Consider the following 27,175-nt stretch of genomic DNA (forward strand, 5'->3'; position numbering starts at 1 on the left):
CATCTCATTTCCTTAGAAGTACGTGCTCAACCATGTTTATTGCTGCTCAATTTATAATAGCTGGGAAATGGAACCAGCCTAGATGTCCCTCAACTGATGAGTGGATAATGAAGATTTGGCACATTTATACAATGGAGTTCTACTCAGCGGTAAAGAAAAATGAAGTTATAAAATTTGCAGAAAAATGGATGGATCTGGAAAGGATTATACTAAGTGAGGTAACCCAGACCCAGAAAGCCAAGCACCACATGTTCTCCCTCATATGTGGATTCTAGCTACAGATGATTGGGCTTCTGTGTGAGAAGGAAAATACTTAGTAGCAGAGGTTAGTAATTTAAAAAGGAGACATAAAGGGAAGAGAAAGAAAGGGAGGAGGGTACTTAATAGGTTGATATTGTATATATGTAAGTACAATGATTGAGATGGGGAGGTAATATGATGGAGAATGGAATTTCAAAGGGGAAAGTGTCAGGGGGGAGGGAATTACCATGGGATTTTTTTTTATAATCTTGGAAAATGTTAATAAAAATTAAAAAAAATAAATACCCACTATGAACAGATTTTTGAAAAAAATAAAAGATTAAAAGCCTTTTTTCCTACACAAGTTTATCTAAAGAATAAATAAAAGGTAACCAAATTTATTGGAATTTGTTATTTAAAAATGTAATCCTAATATCCAAATCAATAATTTTTCAGTTAAATACTTGATAAATTACAAAACTTATACAAACTACTTCATAAACTACACAATTACTGACACAGAAAGATACTGTAATTTTTATATTAATATGGACATATAATTTTGCCTAGATTAGTATACAAATTTGTATCATATTTCTCTCTTCAATGAGTTTGGCGCAGCATTTAAGTCATATTATTTTTATTTCTTATTTTGTTTTTTGAGACAGAGTCTTTTGGTGTAGCCCACCCAGATTTTTAGATAATTTTTAAAGGCCATATAGAATTGGATTCAAATTCCCAATCTTACTGCTTTCATCTGCTAAGTGCTAGGATGACATGCATATAAACATGCCAGGAAGAAAAGTCTTCTTAGGGCTAATAAGTAATACTAAGTTATACTAAACCTTTTCCTTTTTCAGTAAATTATTATTTAATGGCTCCTAACCTGACCTCCTGTATTTGTTTCTACTTTGCAGACAGATGTGGTCAAGGCTGGTACTGGCAGAATACTGATATACTAGGTTACTGCTGGTTCCAACTATGTTAAAAATTCATTATGATGATCCTTCAGAAAATGCACACATCCTTTCTCAACCAGGCCAAATACAGACAAAAATAAAAATAAAATGGTTGTCCACCTGTGAAACAATAAAAGTGGACCTATATATAAGTAATTGTGAGTTTCATAGCTGATTCTGTTTCATGATTCCAAACACCAAATTATTAAAAAAAAAAATGAGGGAAGCAAAACCCACTAGTTTCTTCAGTAAAATACTCCTGACACATATTGTCTTCCATCTGTAAAATACTGATTCATCTAGTAGACTTACACTATGACACAATTTTTAAAATGGGATAAAAAGTAAGGGTTAGTATGGCACTGAATACTAATGTTCTAGTAACATGTGAATGGCCACGAGGAAACAAACTATGGCATACAGAATGTACCTGATTCAAAGTGGAGACAGAAATTAACTTCTAGAAGTTTGTTTCCTATATTTTACTCAAGATTTTTAGATAATTTTTAAAGGCCATATAGAAAACTTGAGGGAATTTTTTGTGTCAATCATCACTACTTAAATACATATGCATACACGCACATGACATGAGAGAGAATTTTCTCCCCAAGGTTATAATCAATGTCAGTAATTCAAAACTTTGGGAGTAACTGTTTCACTGTTTTAGCTGCTATTCCCTTAAATCAAATCATTAATAGTCATGAGATAATAACCTCAGAATTATGAACAGAAGGGACTTGATATAATTTTATTAAAAACTTATAGGTGGGCTGAAGAGATGGCTTAGCAGTGAAGGTGATTGCCCATGAAGCCGAATGACCCATGTTCAATCTCTCTCCAGATCCCACATAGGCCAGACACACAAAGGTGAGGCATGTGTAAGGTCACACATGGCCACTAGGTGGTACAGGTGTCTGGGATTTGATTGTCATTGTCTGAGGCCCTAGTGTGACTATTTTCTCTCTCTAAAAAATAAAAAAATTACAGGGTTTTTTTTAACAGGATTTGAATTCCATTGTTTTGAAATATTACTAAAATTTAAAAAGAATAGCTGCTCAACCTATATTTTTGTCCATCTCCATTTCCAAGTCATAATATGCTCTTTCCTTTTTAGTTGTACACCATCTGACTTGGAAATGGTGCTACTACATGACTAAGAACAGCAGTAGTAGGGGTTAAGGATCACAGCTCAGATGCAGAATATTTGCCTAGCACAAGAGAGGCTCTGGGTTCAAACACAAGCACTGCAAAAACAAATCAACAACAACAAATCAAACCAGCAACAGTAACTACCAGAATATAATTAAAGAAGTATCAGCTCTGACCAGGTAACAACGAACAAGGAAGGAATTTCAATTTCAATCTCCAACAGTATTTCCCAACTGCTTTTATTATTAGCAGTATAGTTTATTACATTTCATTTGCTTTACTGCAAAGCATTAAACTTTGTTAAACTTTTCAAACCTAACTACTTGAAAACAGGTTGCATTTTTTTTTTTTGCAAGATGAATTAAATTCAACTCTAGAAGAAACTAACTAGTATTCTAAGGTTGTGCTACTTTAAACTGTTATATTGCCATGTCTACCACTTTACAGTGAAATAAAATACATCAGTTATATCACAAAACATACTATTTTAGCTCACCTATTTTATTCCAAGACTTTGTCAGTAATGAATGCAGTGTATTAATTTATTAATTTACATCTGGAAAAAGTGCCCTATTTCTTCTTAGACCAATAACAATGCATGTACAGATGAGTAACTCTGAATACCATTGACCTAAAGACTCTAGAAAAAGGATGATCTAATAGTTTTGCAATGACCTCTAAAGAGATGAAAAATTTCCCTATTTAGCAGCTAAGTGAAAACTGGTATATTTCAATCTAATCCCCTTTCTCTTATGCCATGAACACAACTGTTACACTTTCCCCTCAAGTATGTAAAGGGCAGTATTTCCTCCTGTTTGGAGTCCTCTTGATGAAGACAGTGTCAATAAAATCATACATGATGTATACCATCTTATAATCACAATATTTCTTTTTTTCTATTAACTTCTTAGGCTAGTGTACTAATTATATCCTCATTGATATGATCAAATACCTTACCAAAACAACTGAAGGAAGGAAGGGTATAGAGTTCAAAGTCACAGCCATCATGGCAGGGAAGGTACGCCAGGAGCATGGAGCAGCTGGCTGCACTGCAACCATAACTGGAGAAAAGCACTGCTGCTTGGCTTACCATTTTGTTCAGTACAACAACCCAGCACATGAAATGGTGTCACCCACAGGCAAAGTAGGGTTTCTCACCTCATTTAACCTTAGATAATCCCTCACAGCCATGCTCAGAGTGATTCTAAGTTCTAGGTGATTCTAAGTTCTGTCAAGTTGACAATCAATCAAATCTATCAAAAATCAATCCCTTGTCAACTTGACACCCAAATATATCACTTTTAAGTCTTAACTTGTCCAACTCTTGTCCCCCTAGGTTCATGGCCTTCCCACAGTGCAAAATGTGTTGACTTCAACTTCAGAAGTCCCAATTGTCTTTAACAATCCCAACAGTATTCAAAGTTGTAAATACAGAGTATCTTCCATAACTCAAAAGCCAAGTTAAATACTTTTAGCCTGCATCATCACAGAGTAAATATTACCTTTCCTAAAAAAATGAATTGAGGCAATAAAAAGAAAGATCAGTACTGCAAATTCTAATTCTTTTAGGTCTGCATCCAGTACCTGGCTCTCGTGATGGAATCACCTGGACTCCAAAGGGCTTGGGCAAGCCTACCCTCTAGCTCTATTGCCTGCAGCACTCATAGCTAGGCTCTCACTTGGGTTGGTTCCACTCTGCTGTCCTATGAGTCTGGCATCCCCAAAATACCGGGTTCTCCACTGCAACTTAGAGCTCATCAGCACAGGTTCCTTCAGTGGCATCTCAGGGCCTCTTTGCAGTGACACCAACCCTATCACACATTGTTTGGCCTCAGTGGCTCTCTGGAACCATAGCACAAGACTCCTTGACTGTCCCAATCTTGCGTCTTTCATGCCACAAAACCATTTCCAAGTTCTGTCATCAGCTTAAGATACCATCTGGACCCCTTCAACTGTAGCTGTGGTTGCCTGTCTGCCTATGCGGTTAATTTCCCGTAGAAATTCCTCTCAACAGGATCTAAAACCTTGAATTGGGATGAATCATACTACTCTTTACACAATGAATTAGGGGACAATCTAAAGGTCTCACTTGAAAGGTGAAAAAAAAATGAAGAAATACAGAAGATGAGAAAAATGGAAGGATGAAATATACTATTTATAGTAACTTTGGGAAAAAATTAGACAATGTATTAATGAAAGCTAACGTCTAGGCAGAAAGCTGAAAATACCAAGTAGATAATTAAGCATTGTAAAGTTGTGAAGGATAGACTGAAAGCACTGAGCACTTCACATGCAGGAATCTAAAGGAAGTGTTAAGGGACCAGGACTTGTTGGTTGGAAAGTAAAAATCCTTTGGAGGCTGGAGAGATGGCTTAGCAGTTAAGGAGCTTGCTGTAGAGTTGTTTCTCCCCCACCCTCAAAAATCACTAAAAGGAAAAAACAAAACAAAACAAAAAATCACTAAAAGGATAAAGATGGGCTCTAAGCAGACATTCTTTTTTAAAATTTTTTTTAAAAATGTATTTATTTTTATTCATTTATTAGAGGTAGAGAGGGGGAGAGACATAATGGGTGCACCAGGGCCTCCACCCACTACCAATGAACTCCAGATGCATGTGTCATCTTATGCATCTGGTTTACATGGGTCCTGGGGAATTGAACCTGGGTCCCTCCCAGGTTCAACCCCTCCAGCCCAAAGCAGACACTCTTTTTTATTATTTTTACTTATTTATTTGAGAGCGACGGGGGGGGGGGGGGGAAGAAGCAAAGAGAGAGAGAGGAGAGTGGGCGTGCCAGGGCTTCTAGCCACTGCAAACAAACTCCAGATGCATGCGCCCCCTTGTGCATCTGGCTAATGTGGGTCCTGGGGAACTGAGCATTGAACCAGGGCCCTTAGGCTTCACAGGCAAGCACTTAACTGCTAAGCCACCTCTCCAGCCCAAAGCAGACATTCTTAATTCAATGAGACAGATTTCAGAAAGTTTGTAGGCCAAGGTCTAACAGAATTCTGATGCCAAAGTGCTAGTGATTGTATCTAGAAAACAGCATGTTTCAAAATACAATTTTGGGTGTGGGTTTTTAAGGTACGGACTGGGTCATGTCAGACATATAGAAACCCCACAGTGTTATTAAAGTGAGTTTGAATCCCAAGAGCTACCACCCTAGACTCCTGGCTATGCTCTATGACTTACTCAGACAGTACACTACAGTGGAAGTACAGAATACCAATTCAAGGAGACTTGTACCTTTTGCTCTATTGTCTGGACTCCTGTCTCTCTGCCATGACAACCAGCTTAGGCTGGTCTGCTAAGGTGTGGGGGTAAAGCAAAGGTAGAGACAGAACTTTATTTTTATTTTTAATAAGATGGCAAGGTCAAACTGACAAAAGAAAAGTAGGTAATTTCTTACTGTACTCCAGCTAGTCTTAGACCCACTACCACAGTGAGAGAATACGCTGGAGCTCTGTCAGGGAAGAGGATGTACTTTAAATTCTCAAGACAAAAGACAGACACTTGTGGCCTGTACTTCAGATATCAGACTACCACCCCCATTCCTGCTGCTAGTGTGACTCTAGGCTTGAAGCCAATCTCTAAAGCAAAGACAGAAAATACTTTTTGCCCTACAACTCTAGAAAGGAACAAGGAACTCTGACAGGTCCTGAGCAGGAGGGGATACTACACTTACAATCTCATAAATCCCTAGCAATTGCTTTTTTTGAGCATCTTTAGGCTGGAGAGATGGCTTAGCAGTTAAGGTACTTGCCTATAAAGCCTAAGAACTCATGTTCAAATTTCCAGATCCCATGTAGCAAGACACACAGTGTCACAAGGGCAAAATGCTACATATGTGCCACAAGGGTGTGCACACATCTGGAGTTCCTTTGCAGAAGCTGAAAGCTCTGGCTTGCCCATTCTCTCTCTGTGTCTGCCTCTCTGCCTCTGCGCCTCCCCCCCACCACCTCTCTCTCTCAAAAAAAGCAAGCATCTTTAATATCATCTAGCCTATTTTCCTCAGACCTGAATTTGAATAAAAAACAAGACAATGAGAGTGCAGATGTGCCCTGGACCCAGGTACATTTCCCTCAGGAAACTTCCTCTCTATCTAGCTATGTGGTATACAGGCTCAGTTTCCTTTACCAAATTTTGCTGCTTAACTTCCTTCAGAATACATGAAAACTAAAGCAGCAGGTTATCGACTTGTGTAACAAGTAATATTGCCACTTGGTACAGACTATCAGATATACAGTAGAGTTACTGCAAGTGCCTTTAAACTATTCTGTATGTGGTGGCTGCTTTTTTCTTTGTTCTCTCCTTTTCCTCCTGTGCTCTTTTCTGTTTATTTGTTTTTCTTAGGCAAGTTCTCATATACAATGCAGACTAGCCTGAAATTCTTTCTATAGCTCAGGCTAGCCTCAAACTCATGATCCTTTGCTTCTACCTCCCCATGACAGGATCACAGGTGTGATCACCATACCAGGCTGCATTTCTAATAATTTTATGTGACCACTGAGCCAACAGATCACAATCTTCACCACGTTGTAAAGTCTACACTGTTAGCTAGTCCACAGTGTCAACTCATCCCTAGACATTCAATACCCTTGGCAAATGTAACTTTGCCATTTTTTCTTTTTTTTTTTTTGCAAGGGCAAGGAGCTTTATTTCAGGCTTAAGCTCAGACTCTTTTTTTTTTTGACTTTTAAATTTTTATACTTAAAAAAAATCTTTTCAGTTTTTGTTAACATTTTCCATGATTATAAAAAATAGTCCATGTTAATACCCCCCCACTTTCCCTTTGAAATTCCATTCTTCATCAAATTATCTCCCCATCTCAATCATTGTACTTACATATATACAATATCAACCTATTAGGTACCCTCCTCCCTTCCTTTCTCTTCCCTTTATGTCTCCTTTTTAAATTACTGGCCTCTGCTACTAAGTATTTTCCTTCTCACACAGAAGCCCAATCATCTGTAGCTAGAATCCACATATGAGGGAGAACATGTGACGCTTGGCTTTCTGGGCCTGGGTTACCTCACTTAGTATAATCCTTTCCAGATCCATCCATTTTTCTGCAAATTTTATAACTTCATTTTTCTTTACCGCTGAGTAGAACTCCATTGTATAAATGTGCCAAATCTTCATTATCCACTCATCAGTTGAGGGACATCTAGGCTGGTTCCATTTCCCAGCTATTATAAATTGAGCAGCAATAAACATGGTTGAGCACGTACTTCTAAGGAAATGAGATGAGTCCTTAGGATATATGCCTAGGAGTGCTATAGCTGGGTCATATGGTAGATCAATCTTTAGCTGTTTCAGTAACCTCCACACTGACTTCCACAATTGGTGGACCAGATTGCATTCCCACCAGCAGTGTAGAAGGGTTCCTCTTTTTCCACATCCCCGCCAGCATTTATGATCATTTGTTTTCATGATGGAAGCCAATCTGACAGGAGTGAGATGGAATCTCAATGTAGTTTTAATCTGCATTTAACTTTGCCATTTTTAAAATTAACTTTCTTCTAGAAAAATATGATATCTTAAATAGGCTTTTCATGTTTATGAAGTGGGAGTGTTAGTACATACTTGCAATCAGAGCACAAGGGAAGATAAGGCAGGAAGACTGCTTTGAGTTCAAGGCCAGCCTGGTCTACATAGTGAGTACCAGGACAGCAAGGGCTACACAGCAAATCTATCTTAAAAAGGAGAAATGAACCAATAAATAAATGAATGAATGAACTAACAACATGTTTATCCCCATTTTGAAGCCCAGTTCCACTCCTCATTTCTTTCTCATACTGATCTCTTGACTAAAAGTACTTTTCACTTTATCCTTTGCCTATTCCAGTGGCATTAGCACTTTGACCCTGCTTCTGTGATGCAGGATAAAAAGGATGGAAAATTAAGATGACATGAGCAGATAAAAGCCAACAGTGCCTACAAAGATAATGTTTGTTTGCCAGAAGATATCTCAAACAAGGATGTTAGAAACAACAAAAGAACATGCATACCTAGAGTCAGAATGAGTATAAACTTGAGTTTTACTGGCTAAGCACTCCTTTCCCATTACTCCATCTAAATAATTCCACTCATAAACCACCTGACAATTTCATTTACAAACAAGAAAAATTAATCAAGATAAAAAGTCAACAAGCTTATACATTTTTACTTAATTTTTAAGTTTCAAGCTTTGCTTAATCTTTACACATTGCTTCATACTCTAAACAATGTAACTTAGTTATCTGTATAGCCATTACAAAGGCATCTATGTGCCTCTCTTCAAGAATATACTGCAAACATCCATAAGCAATCACCTCTATCCCAAGGGACCACACTTAGGAATATCCTTTCCCATATCTTAGTAAAAGTAAGCTCAATAACTCTACTTCACTCTATTTGGTCCTGGAATTCTCTTCTGTGGAGTAGTCGCAGATGAGACATTACCTGGGCAGAGGTCCCTAAGGGGCAAAGGGACTCCTCAGGCCGCTGTTGTGCTAGGCTATTTGTATGCATCTATTTTTCCACATTCCACATAAGTTTCAATAAGCAAAAATGAATTTTTATTCATGTTTAATGGAGTTCTCTTACTGCATCTTATAAATTTACAAACACATGTTAAATCTATTCAACATTACCAATAAACCAATGTAATTCCCAAATAGCTATTTAACAAAGAAAATTTCTTAGAAAACAATCACCTCAATATAGCTCATTGTTTTCCTTGTATATGCTAAACAAAAACATGTATTTAAAATTTTACACTAAAGTACACACCCTCTCTGGAATAAATCCACATTGTAGAACTTGTTTAGCTCCACGGAGAATTCTACCATTGCTTGAACTTCAGTCATTTTTAATTGATACTCAGAGGACAAGTCTGGTAACAGCACCTTAATTAAAGAAGGGGTGAAATCATCAGTAGCACAATAAAAATGCCAACTTATAAGCATAACTGCTAAATCCAACTAACTATTACCAGAATCTGGTATCAACTTAGAAGCCTGAGATGAACCCAACTAAACACTACCAGAATCTATTATCAACTTAGAAGCCTATCTGAGCTTAGCCCAACTTAGCAGAGCCAGAATCTATTATTAAGTAGCATTATTTCTGTAATTTAAGCTTTGCCCTCTTATAATACTTTTCTAATACTTGTTTTCATGGATGATATTTATGTAATAAAAATAGAATAAATTGCTAAAACTAACCCTTGGTTTTGATTTTTATAAGTTAGTGAGTTCAAACAATTAATCTAATTTTTTTCCCCAGTTCTACCTTGCACATAATGGTAACTCTACAGTCAAAATGAGAATTGAGGGGTACAGATAAGTTACAGCACTTGCCTGCCAGCCTAAGGACTCATATTAGGCTCTACAGGACCCATGTAAACCAGATATATAAGGTGATGCACGCATGCAAGACCATACATGCACACTCAGTGACACATGTGTGGAGTTTGATTACAGTAGCTGGAGGCCCTGGTGCACCAATTCTCTTCCTCCCTCTTGCATAAAAAAGAAAAAAGGTTATTCTGTTGGGCTTGCCTCAAAAAAATATTTTAATAGGGCTGGAGAGATGGCTTGGCAGTTAAGCACTTACCTATGAAGCCTAAGGACCCCGGTTCAAGGCTCGATTCCCCAGGACCCACATTAGCCAGATGCACAAGGGGGTGCACACATCTGGAGTTCATTTGCTGTGACTGGAAGCCCTGGCATGCCCATTCTTTCTCTCTGTGTGTCTTTCTCTCTCTGTCGCTCTCAAATAAGTAAATAAAAATGAAAAAAACATTTTTTAAATATTAAAAAAAGAACTGATATCCTTTAATACTCTTTTAAATCCATGCATGGCTTTTCTGGTAAGTGAAGAAACAGTTCTTAAATAATAACCCATTTTTAGTTTAAAAAATAAAACTTTTGGACTGGAGGGATGACTTAGCAGTTAAAGCACTTGCCTACAAAGCCAAAGGACACAGGTTCAACTCCCCAGGACCCACGTAAGCTAGATGCAAAAGGGGGCACATGCATCCGGAGTTCGTGGGCAGTGGCTAGAGGCCCTGATGTGTCCATTCTCTCCCCCTCCCTCCCTCTCTCTCGCTCTCTACCTGCCTATTTCTGCATCTATCTCTTTCACTCTCAAATAAATAAAAATAAATATTAAAATATAAAACGTTTTAAAAAGAAGTATTGCTTACATATGTTTCTTACATAGTTTCATATGCAGAAATGCACACTATATATACTATGTTTAATTTACTTTATTGGCTTGCTTGTATAAATGCTTTTAGAAGATTTATGGTTTTAGATATCAATATCTGATTTATGTATTATTTATGTGATCATAATGAGATTTAGTATCAGTTAATATGTGCATTTTATTTCTCTTTAGTATACTTTTATTATTACTTAATAAATATAATTTTGGTTCTCTGACATTTATGTAGACTTACTTTAGAATTAAAACCATCATCTTTCTTCTAGGAAACCACACCTACTACTCCTTAGCACATGTTGTTTGGATAAGGCTATTCCTAATTCTGACCTCCTTTTGACCTCAGATATAATTAGTTCTTTCCAATCACAGTCCACTACTCCTAATGGTCAGCTCAGAGTCAAGGCCATGTTCAGATGGAGACCATGAAACCCCACTTGGAAACTTCATTGAGACACTAAAAAGAAAAAAGCATTTTACCTACATTTTACCCCAGAAATGCTACTCTTTAGGGCTGGAGCAAACCTTCTTAGTTACCACAAGTTGGAAAAGATTTAATGAAAATGAAAGCAAGAACAAAGGGAAGTATAGATGGCTCCTGTCAGATTTCTGGTATTATTTGAGCCCCTGGATCCAGTCAATCAAGGACCTGAAATTTTCAGTCACTGTCAAGTAGTCATTTCTCTTGCTGAAGCCATTCTGAGTAACTTGTGTAAGAAAATAATAACAAAACCTGAGCTTGATACAACATCTTTGCTGTGCCTTCATGAGAACTACAAATGTAAACATCGATCAACATTAAACAAATTATTCCTTTCACAAAAAAAAATATTTTTTCTTACAACATGAAAACCTGAAGTATTCATTTTCTTTCTTTTTTAAAAAATATATTTTATTATTATTTATTTATTTGACAGAGAAAAGGGAGAGAGAGAGAATAAGCACGCCGCAGCCTCCAGCCACTGCAAGTAACTCCAAACGCATGCACCCCCTTGTGCATCTGGCTAACGTGGGTCCTGGGGAATTGGACCTGGGTCCTTGGGCTTCGCAGGCAAACACCTTAACCACTAAACCATCCCTCCAGACCTCTTCCTTCTTTTTTTTTTTTTTTTTTAAAAATAAGGATTGATAATCTTTCTTTTGTTTTAAAAAAAATAAGGATTCATCTCAAAGAAGTTACAAAGAAAAGGTATCAGCAGGTGAAAAATGAAGCACCCATAATTCTACCCATTGAAATATGGAGTTTGGGATATTGTCATCATATGTGTACATTAGTACAATTTTTATATGTACTTTTTAAATGTTAATTTTTATTTAGGTGAGATAGATAAAAAGAGAGAGGGAGAGAGAGAGAAAATAAGGAGAGAATGCCAGGGCCTCTAGCCACTGCAGATGAACTCCAGACACATGTGCCACCCTGTGCATTTGGCTTAAATGGGTCATGGGGAATAGAACCTGGGTCCTTTGGCTTTGCAGACAAGCATCTTAACTGCTAAGCCACCTCTCCAGCCCCATTAATGCAATTTTATAAATTTGAAAAAGAATCACTTGCACATTGTTATAGCCTGCTAAGTTCATTTAATTTTCTAATAAGCTTCATGCCAGTATAAGTGTAACTATATGACATTATTTTAATTGTAACTATTACACTGTGATCATGTTACATTTAAAACAAGCCCCTATTGTTAGGTACTTCAGTGGTTTCTATCTTTTCACTATTTCAGAAAAAAAAAATTATCAACTTTAAAAACAGCATGTATTACAAAAAGCAATTTAGAGTAAAATGTGTTGGTAGTCAATTCTCCACTAATCTCTGGTATTTCTACATGCAGACACAGTGACAGCCTTTGTTCCAGACTATCTTTTCAAGGGCATCTGTACAGAATGCAGTTCTAACAGAGACAGTGTCATATATTAGAGAAAAAAGAGAGAGAGAAAGAGAGGGAAAGGTAGATCTGTTAGTTAATATAGTATTCCAATGCCTAAGTCAGGTGAGCTCACTGTCTATTATAAAAGATTCAGGTTCCCTTAGCTCAGGGTTTTTGTCCTATAATACACCCTATTCATATGACCATGCCCCTGATAATCTAACATCTGTCTTTAATTGATGATGCTCATGCCTTCTGCTACCATTACAGCTCTGTGGCAGGATGCCTTGTCAGTTTGCAAGCGAGGTAAAGCTCAGCCATACCCGTTCACAGTTCCTGAAAAAGTACTTCACTGAAATTTAGTGGATATTATAATCTATGATAAATTAAGTATAAAAGAAATGCCATATTCTTACCTCTGCTGATTAAAACTTTATTTTAACATTATTAATCAATCTTGTACTTCCAGTTACTGATTCTTGTTGTTAAAAATATATTGTTCCCCCTATGAGAAAGAAACAGTAAAATTTCAAACAAAATTGTAGATATAAAAAAGTCCATCTTAAGAATACCTATGTTATATTACTTTAACATTTTAAATTTGCACTAGATCTTCCACAAAGCTTAAGAACAAATTACAATTTTATTAATATCATTAACTATTATATATGTCTATTAAGGATTTACTTATATATTATTCAAAGTACATTAACAAAAAATATTTTTACTTCAGTGATTTAGAACTGATTCTCATGAATACTCACAGCATAATAACCCTCTTATTAATTTTTAAGATGTAGAACTAACATTTTTTGCATGTTTGTGTTTGTGTGTGCTATGTGCGCATGTATGTATGTGGATGTGGAAGTGAAAAATTAACATGGGATGTCTTCCTTGATTTCTCTTCACTTGACTTACTGGGGCAGTATCTCTTACTTGAACTCAGAGCTTGCAAACTGGGCTGGTCTAGTCAGGCATCTTGTCCTTGTCATCTGCCTCCTAAGTCGCAGGCTTCCATGGCCACCTGGCATTTGTGTGTGTGCTGGGGATCTGAACTTTAGTATTCACGCTTGCATGAGAACCATTTAAGTCACTGAGCCATCCCCTCATTTCTAGAACTCATCATTTTAAAGTAACTATGAACAGAATGGCTTTTGAAATTTCAAGTATGTGTATATATATGAATAATTTCATGTAGATGTTTGTGCACAAAATGAGCTATTAAAGGGTGGTTTGAGTTCATTACAGAATTTCTTACATGTCAAATATTGCTTAGATTAAAACTTTTTTGCCTTCTACATAGTAATTTTAGGTGTTAAAAATGAGGACCATGCTCATTCTTCAGTAGAATTTTTTATTATAAAGGTGTGCACTTTGTCAACTTCTAAAGCATCTCATTTCACTTTTATTCATCCCATCAATAATGATGATGATGATATAGGTCAAAATGACATATCTTTATACAAGATATTCTCCACTTTATAGAAATGGCATTGTATCTAGACCGCTTCTGTATCAATTTCCTTATGAGCAAAGTTTATACCTTGCTCTGGTACTGATGCTGAAAAGTCTTGGTCAAGTATTATTTATCAGAAATAAAACAGGTATTCATTCAAGCAAAATTTATTGAACATCTAGGAATTAAAATAGAGGTAATCTCTCAGTTCCTGATCCTCAAGTGCAAATTATCCACAAGGAAGCATTAAGTATATGTAATTATAGCACAAAGGTATAATAATACAGGTTTAGGACTTGAGTCCCAAGACACGATATTTTTGGTGTTGTTTTCCTTTCATCTTCATTCCCTTTAAGGAACACAGCACCCATGTCACCTAAACTAGTAGGCATATTACATGAAAGAGAAATGAACTTTGGTTTAATTTAAGCTTACTTCATTTTGGGATCCCTATTAAGGAAACTTGGCCTTTTCCTTAGTAAAGAATTTAATATGAGAAGTAGCTATAACAAAATCTGAAAACATGTAGATTAATTAATACCCAAAGCAGGGTACAGGTGCAATAAAATCCTAAAATATATGATACTAGTTTGGTAATGACATACCTGGCAATAAGAAAATGTACTACTAGAATACTAGTGACCCTCTTACATGGGAACAAGATAATGGATAAAAAAGGCTGGCTATGGTCACATGAGGAACTAGGTATCCACAAAGTACACAGTCCTCAGGAAAGTAGATGGGAACAGTACAACTCTGGTTGTGTTGATACTTCTTTTACTGTGCTTATTTGGAAAGAACTGGCTAGTTTGTATGCAATGACAGAAGGAAAAAAAGACTGCAGACATTGGGGCCTTGCAGCTAATTGTGCCAATAACCCAAATCAAGAATAATGTTTTTTTTTTTGTTTTTTTTTTTTTAAAGAATCCTAAAACTTCTTAATAAAGGAATCCCAGTTGAAACCATAGAGTAATTGGGGAAATGAGGAAGAGTGCTGCTTTCTTGGTAAACCTGTTATAAATAGAAGGGTGAAGGAGACAGACACAGAGAACACACAACTCCTACCAAACCAGATGTGAGAGACACAGAGTCTACCAAGAGCCCATCACTGAAGTAGACATAAAACAAACCCAACATGGCTCAGGGAAATTCATGGAAGAGGGGACAGAAAGATTTGTTAGAGCCACAAGTTGGGACATTATGCACAGAGACATTGCCTCTTCCCATACCTGATAGCTACCCACATAATTCATGACCCATAATTCCCATGAGGAAAACCGACATCCCCAATGAGGAGGGTCTCTTCACGGGGTGAGGGGGGAGACAGGGATGAAGGTAAGGATGGTACCAACATATGCTGTTTCCATACTGAGTACCTCCATGACTAATAAAAAGATGGGGAAGGGACTTCTGGTCAAGATGGCGTCCACCTAACTGCACTGCACCTCCTGGGGAAGGACAGGCAAGACATTAAGGGTTCATTGGGTCCTTTAGGGAAGAGCAGTCTCTATTAGATGTTCAGTGGGAGGACGTCAAGGGGCAAAAAAGGGAATTGGCTGATTCCCATGCTCTGGGGTAGCCCACCAGTCCCCCAAACCCCTTAAGAAGCTGTTCTTGTCAAAATCCCAGCCTCAGGATCCTCCTGCACTAATTTCAGGCAAGGGGGCACAAGCCAACATAGTTCCACTGCACTATGGTGCACAAGGGACCTCAGACCCACTCTGTCCTGCTCCTGCGTGAACCCAGACTAGCTAAACTCCCCTCCGCGGCCCCCCCCACCCGTGTGACTACAGGCTGGCTCAGCTCTACTGCACCTGGTCCCCACACACCCCAAACCTGCCCCGGGCGAAAGGTGCACCACTGGCCCTGCCCCTAAACTGTAAAAGGTGGACCACAGCACAAAAGAACTAACATGAAAAACCAAATGCAAGTAAATCCAGTAAGATCACCCAGTCCTACAATGTATGTCTCTGATCAAAACATAGATGAGACATTAGGATCAAAACCCCCAAACGAGGTTATGAGCAATGCAACCCTGACCAAGCTAATAGTAGAATTTGCAGAAAAGCAACACAGGGCAGATAATTGTGTGGATGCTGTCACCACTAGACTAGACCTAATAGATAAGAAAATGGAACGGATTCAAAGACAGTTAAAGGATATGAAGGAAAGCGAGAAAAAAAAAAAGAGGACCTCAAAAAACAGCTGGCCAAGCCAAATGAAGACATAAAGAAATGCAAGGATGAATTCCAAGAAGCATCAAGAAAATTTAAAAAAATGTGAAAAGAGAACTTGACAGAGGGATGGAAACTTACATAGAAAGTAGTAGAAAATGCAAACTTAAGCCCAAAATTCTATAGAAGCTCTCGAGAATAGAGTCAGCCATGTGGAGGATAGAAACTCAGGCTGGAAGACAAAACAGAAGAAACAATTCAAGAGTTCAAAAGTTTCAATAAGTTCAAAGATTTCTGTGAACAGAACATGAGGGAACTGTGGGGATAACCTTAAACATCCTAACATTCATAAACCTCCTTTTCCCACAAGCTTCTCTTGGTCAGGTGATTTCTACAAGAAATGCAAACCTGACTGCAACACTAATGTGGTACTGAGGAGTGGGATTGCTGCTAGACACCTGACTATGTGGCCTTGGCCTTTTGGAGCTGATTTTCAAGAGGAATGTGGAAAGATTTGAAACCTTGGCCTAAGAGATGCCTTGCAGTGCTGTAAGTACAGCTTGATGGGCTATTTTGGTCACAGTTGAAAGACCTGAATGCAGTAAGAATTATGGACTGTGAGGTTTGGCGTATGAGGGTGAGAAAGAGCTTTGCTTGGACTGGGCTAGCAGTTTGTGTGAGAAGCTTGCTCTTATGCCTGTGTCCTGAGAAGTTGTGCAGGGTTGCTTTGGATATGGCACAGAAAGAAAAATCTTTGGGTAAGCTGCAGCCTGTTCAGCTGCAATTGAGAGATTACAACTTTTGAGATTGGACCAGCTGACCTGCACTGGGACAACAGGAAGAATGTAGACTCTTTTGAAGGGGCCTGAGTGCTTAAGAAGTGCCCTGTTCTTCAAAGTCTGCTTTATTCCCCCCTGAATTAACAAATTGGCACCCTACCTGGTAGTGTGGAGTATAAGAAATGCAGGAAAGAGAGGATCATTGAGTTTGCACCATGGTCTTGTGTTTTGGAAATGGCCATGGGCAGTGTGAAGCAGGTTTGCTGGTTGCCGGCATGCAGACCCATGGGGCCATTAGAATGACCTGTGCATTGCAGTGGAGATGCTGGGACCACAAGATGGCTGCTAAGGAAAGCTGCTGCCCCCAATGAAGTTGCTCAGGACTGTGAGTAGCCTAGCTGGTGGGGTGGAAGTGGGACTCCAGAGACTTGTTGCTGGTTAGAATGATCAGACTTAGAGATTTGTCACTGGCTAGAGTTGGACTTGGAGCTACAGAATTTTGTATTTGCCCTGTTAAATCATGTATTGCTTGAGTATTTCTTTACTATACCCAATGCCATCTTTTGCAGGGTGAATGTATTTCTGTGCCATCATGGGGTTTTTGAGGTTATTTTTTTCATATTAGGGCTCAGTTAAAAGACATTGGATTATGGGGATGCATGAACATTATTGGTACTGATAAAAACTACAGGGACTTTTAAAGTTGGACTGAGTACATTGCATTTTGCATCATGGATGGTTATCACTTTATGGGGTTCAGGGGTGAAATGTGGTGGTTTGATTGAGGTGTTCCCCTATAAACTTAGGTGTTCTGAATACTAGGTTCTCAGCTGATAGAGATTTAGGAATTAATGCCTCCTAGAGGGAGTGTATTGTTGGGGGTAGGCTTATGGGTGTTGTAGCCAGTTTCCCCACGCCACTGTTTGGCACATACTCCTGTTGCTACTGTCCACCTTATGTTGGTCAGGGGGTGATTTCTACCCACTGTTCATGCTGTCATTTTCTTTGCTATCGTGGAGCTTCCCCTAGAGCCTGTAAGCTGCTCTTGGTCAGGTGATTTCTACCAGCAGTGCAAACCTGGTTGCAACAATGGTGAAAGAAACTTTCCATGACAAAACTCAGCTTTAAAACTATATGAACACAAAACCAAACCTACATAGATTATTTCAGGAAATTCTTCACACAGAAGAATCAAACAATCAAACTCAGGAGCCTACAAGAAGCAGATCACAATAACCAAACACAGAGAAGGCACAAAAATTTCAAAATCAATGAAAACACCAAACCACATAAGCCAACACAATATGGCAGGGATCAAATCAAACCTCACAGTCATTACTCTAAATATTAATGGCCTTAATTCACTTATCAAGAGACATAAGCTAACAGGATGGATCAGAAAACTAGACCCCTCAATTTGTTGTCTCCAAGAAACTCACCTCATCACCAAAGACAAACACCTCCTCAAGGTGAAAAAGTGGAAAATGATATTCCAAGCAAATGGGAATAAGAAACAAGCAAACAGAAGTAAGAAACAAGCAGGCATAACTATACTAATATAAGACAAAATAGACATCAAACAAAAAAATCGAAACAGACAAAGAAGGCAACTTCCTATTTGTCAAGGGAACGATCCATCAAGAGGATATCACAATCATAAACCTCTATGCACCAAACACAGGGGCACCACAATTCATAAACAAAACCTACTTCATAATAAAACAGAAATAACCACCAACACCATCATAGTTGGGGACTTCAATATTCCATTATCAGCAACAGATAGTGCATCCAAATAGAAAAGCAACAGGGAAGTGAGAGAGCTCAACAAAACCATAGAAAAATTAGACTCAATGGATATCTACAGAACATTCCACCCCAAATCCACAGACTACACATTCTTCTCAGCAGCCCATGGAACCATCTCCAAAATAGATCATATACTGGGTCACAAAGCCTATCTCCATATATTTAGGAAGATTGACATAACCCCCTGCATGATACCATATCACAATGTTTTATTGCTAGAAATTAACAACAAGAGACCCACCAAGAATCCCATCAGCACCTGGACACTGAACAGCACACTTTTAAACAATAAATGGGTAGTGGACAAAATAAAAAATTAAATTGAGAAATTTCTAGAAATGAATGACAAAGAGAACACATCGTACCAAAACTTAGGGGACACAATGAAGGTGGTCCTCAGGGGAAAATTTATAGCACTAAATGCCTTCATAACAAAGACAGAGAGATCCCAAATCAATAACCTAACTATATACCTAAAGGCACTGGAAAAGCAAGAAGAATCCAACCCAAAAAGCTCCAAATGGAAATAATTAAGATTGGAGCAGAAATCATTGAATTGGAAACTAAGAAAACAATTAAGAAAATTGACCAAAGAGGTGGTTCTTTCAAAAAATAAACAAGATTGGCAAACCCTTGGCCCATTTGATCAAGTGAAAAACCAAAAAAAAAGATGCTTCAAATTAACAAAATTAGAAATGAAAAAGTAGAGATCACAACAGACATAAGTGAAATTGGGAGAATCATCAGGACTTATTTCAAAAACCTCTACTCCACAAAACTGGATAATATGGAGGAAATGGATGCATTCCTGGACACATACCATCTACCAAAGATAAACTCGGAGCAGATTAATCTCCTAAACAAACCTATCACACCCATAGAGATTGAAAAGGTAATCAAAACTTCCCCCAGAACATCCCAGGAACAGATGGCTTCTCAGCTGAATTCTACCAAACTTTCATGGAAGAATGGAAGCCAATCTTTCTCAAACTGTGTCACATAACTGGAGAGCAGGGAAAAGCTACCAAACTCCTTTTAGGAAGCTATTATCACCCTAATACCAAAACCAGGCAGAGATGCCACAAAAAAAGAAAACTGCATGCCTATTTCCCTGATGAACTTAGACACAAAGATCCTGAACAAAATCCTCGCAAACCGAATCCAACAACATATCAAAAACATTATCCACCTTGATCAAATGGGCTTCATCCCAGGAACGCAGGGGTGGTTCAACATACGGAAATCTGTCAGTGTAATACACCACATAAACAAGATTAAACACAAAAACCACATGATCATTTTGAGAGATGCAGAAAAGACCTTTGACAAAATACATTACTTTATGATCAAAACATTGGAGAGAATTGGCATGGTGGGTTTATATCTCAACATAATAAAGGCTATATATAAAGCTCCTAAAACCCAAATAATATTTAATAGAGAAAGACTCAAGGAATTCCCACTGAGATCAGGAACAAGAGAGGGGTGTCCAGTCTCACCTCTGCTCTTCAATATAGTACTGGAAGTAGTAGCTCAAGCAGTAAGACAGGAGAAAGAAATAAAAGGGATACAATTTGGAAATGAAGAAGTTAAGGTAGCTCTATTTGTAGATGACATGATTCTATACCTAAGAGACCCGAAAGCCTCCATCCCAAAACCCTTATAGGTGATTAACTCCTTCAGCAAAGTAGCAGGATATAAAATCAATGCACAAAAATCAGTAGCCTTTCTATATGCAAATGACAAAAGATACCGAGAAATAAATAAGGGACATGGTCCCATTTCCAATAGCAACAACAACAACAAAATAATAAAATACCTTGGACTAATGTTAACCAAGGAAGTGAAAGATCTATACGATGAAAACATAAAAACACTCAAAAAAGAAATTGAGGAGGACTTGAGAAAATGGAAAGACTCCCATGCTCCTGGATAGGCAGAATTAACATTGTGAAGATGGCAATCCTACCAAAGGCAATCTACAGATTTAATGCAAGTCCAATTAAAATCCCAACATTGTTCTTCACAGAGATAGAAAAATTAATCTTAAAATTCATATGGAAAGGGAGAAGGCCTTGGATATCCAAGCATATCCTCAGCAAAAGAAATACCTCTGGAGGCATCACCATACCTGATCTAAAGCTATATTACAAAGCCATAGTAATAAAAACAGCATGGTACTGGCATAAAAACAGGAGTATAGACCAATGGAATAGAATTGAGGATCTGGACTTTGGATCAAACAACTACAGCTACTTATTATTTGACAATGGCCCTAACAATACAGGCTGGAAAAAAGACAGCATCTTCAACAAATGGTGCTAGACAAACTGTATAACCATATGCAGGAAACTGAAACTTGATCTACACATCTCGCCATGCACTACCTCAAGTCCAACTGGATCAAAGACCTCAATATAAGACCAGAAACTTGGCTACTACTGGAAGAAAATACAGGAAGAACTTTCCGTGATATAGGAATAGAAAAAGACTTCCTGAACAAAACCCCAATAGCTCCGATGTTAAACAGTCACTTAACCAATGGGATCACACGAAGCTAAAGAGTTTCTTTACAGACAAGCTTACAATAAGCAAAGCCAACAGATTACCTACAGAATGGGAGAAAATATTTGCTGAACATCCAACTGACAGAGGCCTAATCTCTAGAATCTACAAAGAACTCAAAAACCTAAACAATAAAAAGCCAAACAACCCTCTCACAAAATGGGGCAAAGAGCTGGACAGGCAGTTCACAGAGGAAGAAATACAAATGGCAAACACACACTTAAGAAAATGTTCATCATCCCGAATCATCAGGGAAATGCAAATTAAGACAACTATAAGATTCCACCTTACCCCAGTAACGATAGAAAACATCAAAAAATCAAATGAAAATAAATGCTGGCGAGGATGTGGAGAATTAGGAACCCTCATCCACTGTTGGGTGGGAATGTAAGATGGTACAACCACTTTGGAAAGCAATATGAAGACTCCTGAAAAAGCTGATTATAGAGTGACCAACAGACCCAGTTATTCCCTTATTGGGCATGTACCCTAAAACCTTTAAACCACAGTCCACAGAGATTTGCTCAGCCATGTTTATAGTGGCTCAATTCATAATAGCTAAGAGCTAGAATCAATCCACATGTCCACCACTAGAAGAATAAATAACTAAGATGTGGTATATCTACACAATGGAATTCTACACATCAGTAAGAAAAATGGCACAATGAAATCTGAGGAACAATGGTTGAACCTGGAACAGATCATTCTCATTGAACTTGCCCAATCACAGAAAGATAATTGCTGCATAGTCTCACTCATCTATAGCACCTAACCTGAATCTACCCAAGATGCTGACATACCCAGCAAGCATCTCGAGGACTAGACAATAGGATGGGTGGGGAGGGAGGGTAGGGTAGGGGAGGAGGTGGGAGACACAAATCTAGACCCAAACGGCAAAGGTACCATAAAATTCTATATCCTAAAAGGCAGACCAAATGGTTGAACCTTCACCAGGCCCTTAAGGGAACAAGACACTGGCCCTGAGCCACAAGACATTGGAGAGTGCATGATGAAGACTGACCTTAATCTTCTACTGCTTCTCTCTCTCTTTTCTCTCTAATTCTTTTATATTAGCTATCTTTTTCTTCCTTTTCTTAGTGGGCACTGACCTGTAACTCCCAGTACCAGCATGTGGCTATCATCCACAATGTGCTTTTGATCAGACACCTACAAGGTTTCCTAAAAGAAAGACAGATTTCTGTGAGAGTACTTGATGACCCACCAAAGTTAGTGATAAGACCCTACTGCTGAAGACACCTTATGTGGTTGACACGTAAAATGGAATGACATGGCTGGAAACAGGAAGAGAGTCAGTCCCCAGACAGCACGTCTAGTGCCAGAGGGTGCTACATGGGCGACTGGGGGAAAATGACCAATATCTATGCAAGCAACTCATGGTCTAACTACTTAGCAGCAAATAACCTGTCATGATGCTCACACAAGTGCAATAGTGGTGCGCAGCCATGGTGGGAAACCAACTGCTCTTGATTTGGCTAACTGATCCCCTCAGAGGTACGGGACCCATTGCTGGAGCTGGAAAACAAGTCAGAACCATATCCAAACATGAGCCCACTCTCCACTATCAAGCTACCAACAATCATGGGCTACAAGAGGGCCTAAACCTATTAAATTCTCTATAAAAAAAAAATAAGGGTTATCCCATTTGTCTGGTGCTAACTTTACTGTACACTGGAGTATCTGCTTCTCTTTTTCAGACAGACACAGATGCTAAGGAGGGAACCACTCCATCATACCTCAAAAGGGCCCCAGGTGAAACTAAGAATAACTGGTGAAACAAGCAAGGGTGCTGTTTTCTTGGTGAACTGGGTACCAGCACAAGGGTGAAGGAGATCGACACAGAAAACAATCAACTCCTACCAAATCAGATATCTAGAGACCCAGAGGCCCCCAACACCTCATCGCTGAAGCAGACCAAAAAATGAACCCAACATGGCTTAGGCAAATTTTGCAGAAGAGTGGCGGAAAGAATGTCAGAGCCACACATTGGGTCATGATACGTAGAGACATTTCTCCTACCCATAACTGTGGGCTAACTCCGCAATGCATAACCCATATACCTCAACAAGGAGGGGCCAGGGGGAGGGGGTAGGACATGGATGAGCTTAACAATGGTACCAACTTGACTGTATTCACTGAGTACAAAACTAATAAATAAATAAAGAAGAATCCTTTTTTAAACCTAATTTCTTTTATTTATTTCTTTTTTAAATTAACAACTTCCATGATTATAAACAATATCCCATGGTAATGCCTTCCCTCCCCTGACTTTCCCCTTTGAAACTCCATTCTCCACAGTAACCCCTCCTCCTCTCAATCAGTCTCTCTTTTAAAAAATAAAAATCCTTTTGCTTAAAGATAAAAAAGGAAAAATAAAAGAAAGATAATCGCAGCATAGTCTCACTCATCTACAGCTACTAACCTGCTTCTACCCAAGATGCCAACATATCTAACAAGCGTCTCAAGGACTGGACAATAGGGTGGTTGGGGGGGGGGGAGGATAAGAGAGAGGGTGGGGGACACAAAACTGGACCCAAACTACAATGGTACCATAAAATTCTATATCCTAAAAGACAGATCAAATGGCTGAACCTTCACCAGGCCCTTAGAGGGAACACCTGAATCACAAGGCCCTGTAGAGGGTACAATGAAGACTGACCTTAACCTTCTCCTGTTTCTCTCTCTCTCTCCCCTTCTTCTCTCTCTTCTATCTTTTTCATATTACTTATCTTTTTCTTCCTTCTCTTCTTGGGTGCTGACCTGTAACTCCCCATATCAGCATGTGGTTATCATCCACAATGACCTCTTGATCAGAGACCTACAAGGTTTCCCAAAAGAAGACAGATTTCTGTCAGAGTACTTGATGACCCACCAAAGGTTAGTGGCAAGACCCTACTGCTGAAGACACCATATGCTGTTGGCACGTAACATGAAGTGACATGGCTGCAAGCTGGAATAAAGTCAGTCCCCAGACAGCACGTCTAGTGCCTAAAGTTGCTACATGAGTGACTGAGGGAAAATGACCAGAATCTGTCCAAGCAACTCATGGTCTAACCTACTTAGCAGCAAACAACCTGACGTGAAGCTCACACAAGTGCAATAGTGGTGCACAGCCATGGTGGGAAACCAACTGCTCTTGAATTGGCCAACTGATCTGCTCAGTGGAATGGAACCCATAGCTGGAGCTGGGAAACAAGTCAGAATCATGTCCAAAAATGAGCCTGTTCTCCATTATCAATCTCCCACCTACCTATAACTAATGGCTAACCCCACAATGCATGACCCATATTCCCCAACTAGGAAGGTCCCTGTGGAGGGGGGAGGACAGGGAGGAGGCTAACAATGGTACAAATTTGACTGTATTCACTGAATACAAAACTAAAACAACAAATAAATAAACAGAAAAGATTAGGGAAGGATGCTATCATCCCACCAACTGCGTGATGTTACGTAGAGCTATAAAACAATGACCACTAAAATGAGGGATGAGGATTTGTTTCATGTTAAGGCCATTAAAATGTGTTGGGTGTACAGAGAGAAATAAACAAGACTGTAATAAATAAGGATGTCATCAGAATTGCACCCAGAAAAGAATTTTAGTTACTATCATATGAAATAGAATTAAGAAAAATAAGACTCCTATTGCATTTTTGACAGAATAGTTTCTGTGAGAGAAACAGTAACTTGACCTGCCAAAGCCTGTGGCTTTGTAACATACAAGCTGAAAAATCCACAGGAGCAGGCTATGAAAACTATACCTTCCAATGTAGACTAGTTTTCAATGCTAAAGTTAAAGTAAGGAAGAAATATCCAGAAAGCAACAATAGGGATCACTATGGCATGAATACAGGTTTTGATACCAGAAAAGTAGAACTAGGGCATACCTCCAGGAAAAGGACATGAAAACTTCATGTCTCACTCAGCACTGTTCTCAGCTAGTTGTATTTCCCAACCTCTCTTGATGCTATCCTACCCTTGGAATGTGGCCAAATGATCCCAGCTCATGCTTGCACCATCTGTCTCACTTGTTTGAAAGTCTCTAGTGTGTTTTCCCACATGGGAGACTTTTTACTTTTTTCCTTGTTTCCAATTCCATCACAAAATACTGGGTAAGTGTCAGAGAAACAGAGTTGTTCTGCTTATAGGTCACTGTGCTTGTAGAACTTTCAGTGAGCTTGGATAAATGCAACAAATGGGTCGTACTTTGGTTGTTTCTTTAAGGAAGGGAGATAGTAGTGTCTTCAGTAGGATACACATGAATATGTGGGTGGCTACAGTGGTGACACTGTCACTGCTTGCCATTTCCATTTTCCTCCTCCCTAGGCAAATCTAGCCCAAGACTGTATTGCCCAGCCTCTCTTGATGCGATCCTACACTTGGGGAATGTGGTCAAGTGATCCCAGCTCATGTATGCAACATCTGTCTCACTTGTATAAAAGGAATTTCTCTATTTCTCTGCCCCAAATTTCACCTGCCTTCATTTTTCATATTCTGGAATACCTTCTTGACACTGACCTAGTTTTGATCACATAGACTAGGACAAAGCCACAAACATGGTAAAATGAGGAAGGATCTGTATTCTGAAGCAGCACACCTATCTAGACTGCTTGGTCTTTTATGCCTTATAATTCTTTGATATAGTAAGTGCACTTAAACTACACCCTAATCTACCCATATCTGTTGCATCTTCTCTGACCTCATCTCCAACCCCTCTGCCCAGTGTCACATTTAACCCCTTCTTTCTCAAGCACACCATACAGCCATAGAGCCTTTGCACTTAGTTTTCCCCAGAACATCCTCCCTCAGCTATTTACATGACTCACCCTTTACCTTTTGGGGGCTTGACTCAAAACACCAACTTCTCAATTAGGCCTTTCCCAGCCACACTTGGCGACTGGCACAGCCCATCTCTTCTCTCCTCAGTTTTTTTTTTTTTTCTTTCCTTGAGCACTTCCACCAAATGAAATACTTTACCCATATCTATTTCATTTTATTTATACATTTTTGAGACAATGTTTCACTATATAGTCCAAGTTGGCCTCAAACTCATAATCCTACTGCTTTCATTTCTAAATACTAATTATAGAACTGAGCCACTAAGTAGAGCTTTATCACTCTTTATCATATCTCTTTTGCTAACAATAATAATGAGGTGCCCGTTATATTGTTCATTGATGAATTTGTACTGCCAGATACATGGTAGGTACTTGATTTAATTTTTAAGAAATACTTAACCATTAACATTAAAGATGCCACAAGTATTATTTTTCCACTTATGCTGAGCCAAACTGAAGAAAACAAATACTAGTTATACCCTGAAAACACAGATGGCTATAAGTTCCTCAATCAGTGAAGGTATAGATGTTTCTTCTTTCCTGTCTCTGGTATCGTGCTATGCTTTCTGTTCTATTGCTGCTGTGTAGTTTCCTCTATTCTTATCCTTTTTCCTAACAGCTCCTAAACAGAAACATACATATACACAGATATGTAAAGTGATGCAGATAAATCATGGTGACTTTCACAGTCCTACAAAAGCAAAAAAGAAATGTTTTTATTTTTATACATAGCTAGGAGAAAAAATTTAAAGAGAAAAAAAGGTAAAAAAAAAAATCAAGAGGAGGAAATAAAAATTGAGACATCTCTCAATGGAGAAACTCATTTTTTTTCCATCTACAAATGCTACTCATTCATTTGAGTAAATGTCTCAACACTACCGGGAATATCGATATTCTCAAGAAGATATGGACGTCTTTCTTCTCTAAAGATAGCATCTTAATTTAAAACACTGCTAACTAGTTGAGAAACAAACCCAGAGCTGAGGAGGTGGCATTTGCTGTTCAAGTAGGAGGACCTACTTCAATCCCCCAAACCCATGTACAAACAAAGACATAACCATCTGCAACTGAAGGGGTTGTGGAGATAGGAGAACCATTGGGGCTCCCAGATCAGCA

General features: G+C 38.6%; 1 protein-coding gene across 6 annotated transcripts in view; it reads right to left on the reverse strand.

Annotated features, from left to right (window-relative positions):
- Positions 1-27,175, reverse strand: part of Fam135a (family with sequence similarity 135 member A) — a 106,743-nt gene that overhangs the window by 73,542 nt on the left and 6,026 nt on the right. For 4 of the 6 annotated variants that reach the window (XM_004653062.2, XM_004653061.3, XM_045156203.1 and 1 more), the window contains exons 3-4: positions 12,840-12,928; positions 9,122-9,237 (exon numbers count right to left, since the gene is read on the reverse strand). In XM_004653062.2, coding sequence (XP_004653119.2) covers positions 9,122-9,198 — 77 coding nt within the window. In that variant the 5' untranslated portion in view covers positions 9,199-9,237; positions 12,840-12,928. Of the gene's footprint in view, positions 1-9,121; positions 9,238-9,946; positions 9,975-12,839; positions 12,929-27,175 lie in introns of those variants that run through there. The other 2 variants (XM_045156201.1, XM_045156202.1) reach the window with 2 other exon arrangements.

Source organism: Jaculus jaculus, chromosome 8 (genome assembly GCF_020740685.1).
Source record: "Jaculus jaculus isolate mJacJac1 chromosome 8, mJacJac1.mat.Y.cur, whole genome shotgun sequence".
Lineage (NCBI taxonomy): Eukaryota > Metazoa > Chordata > Mammalia > Rodentia > Dipodidae > Jaculus > Jaculus jaculus.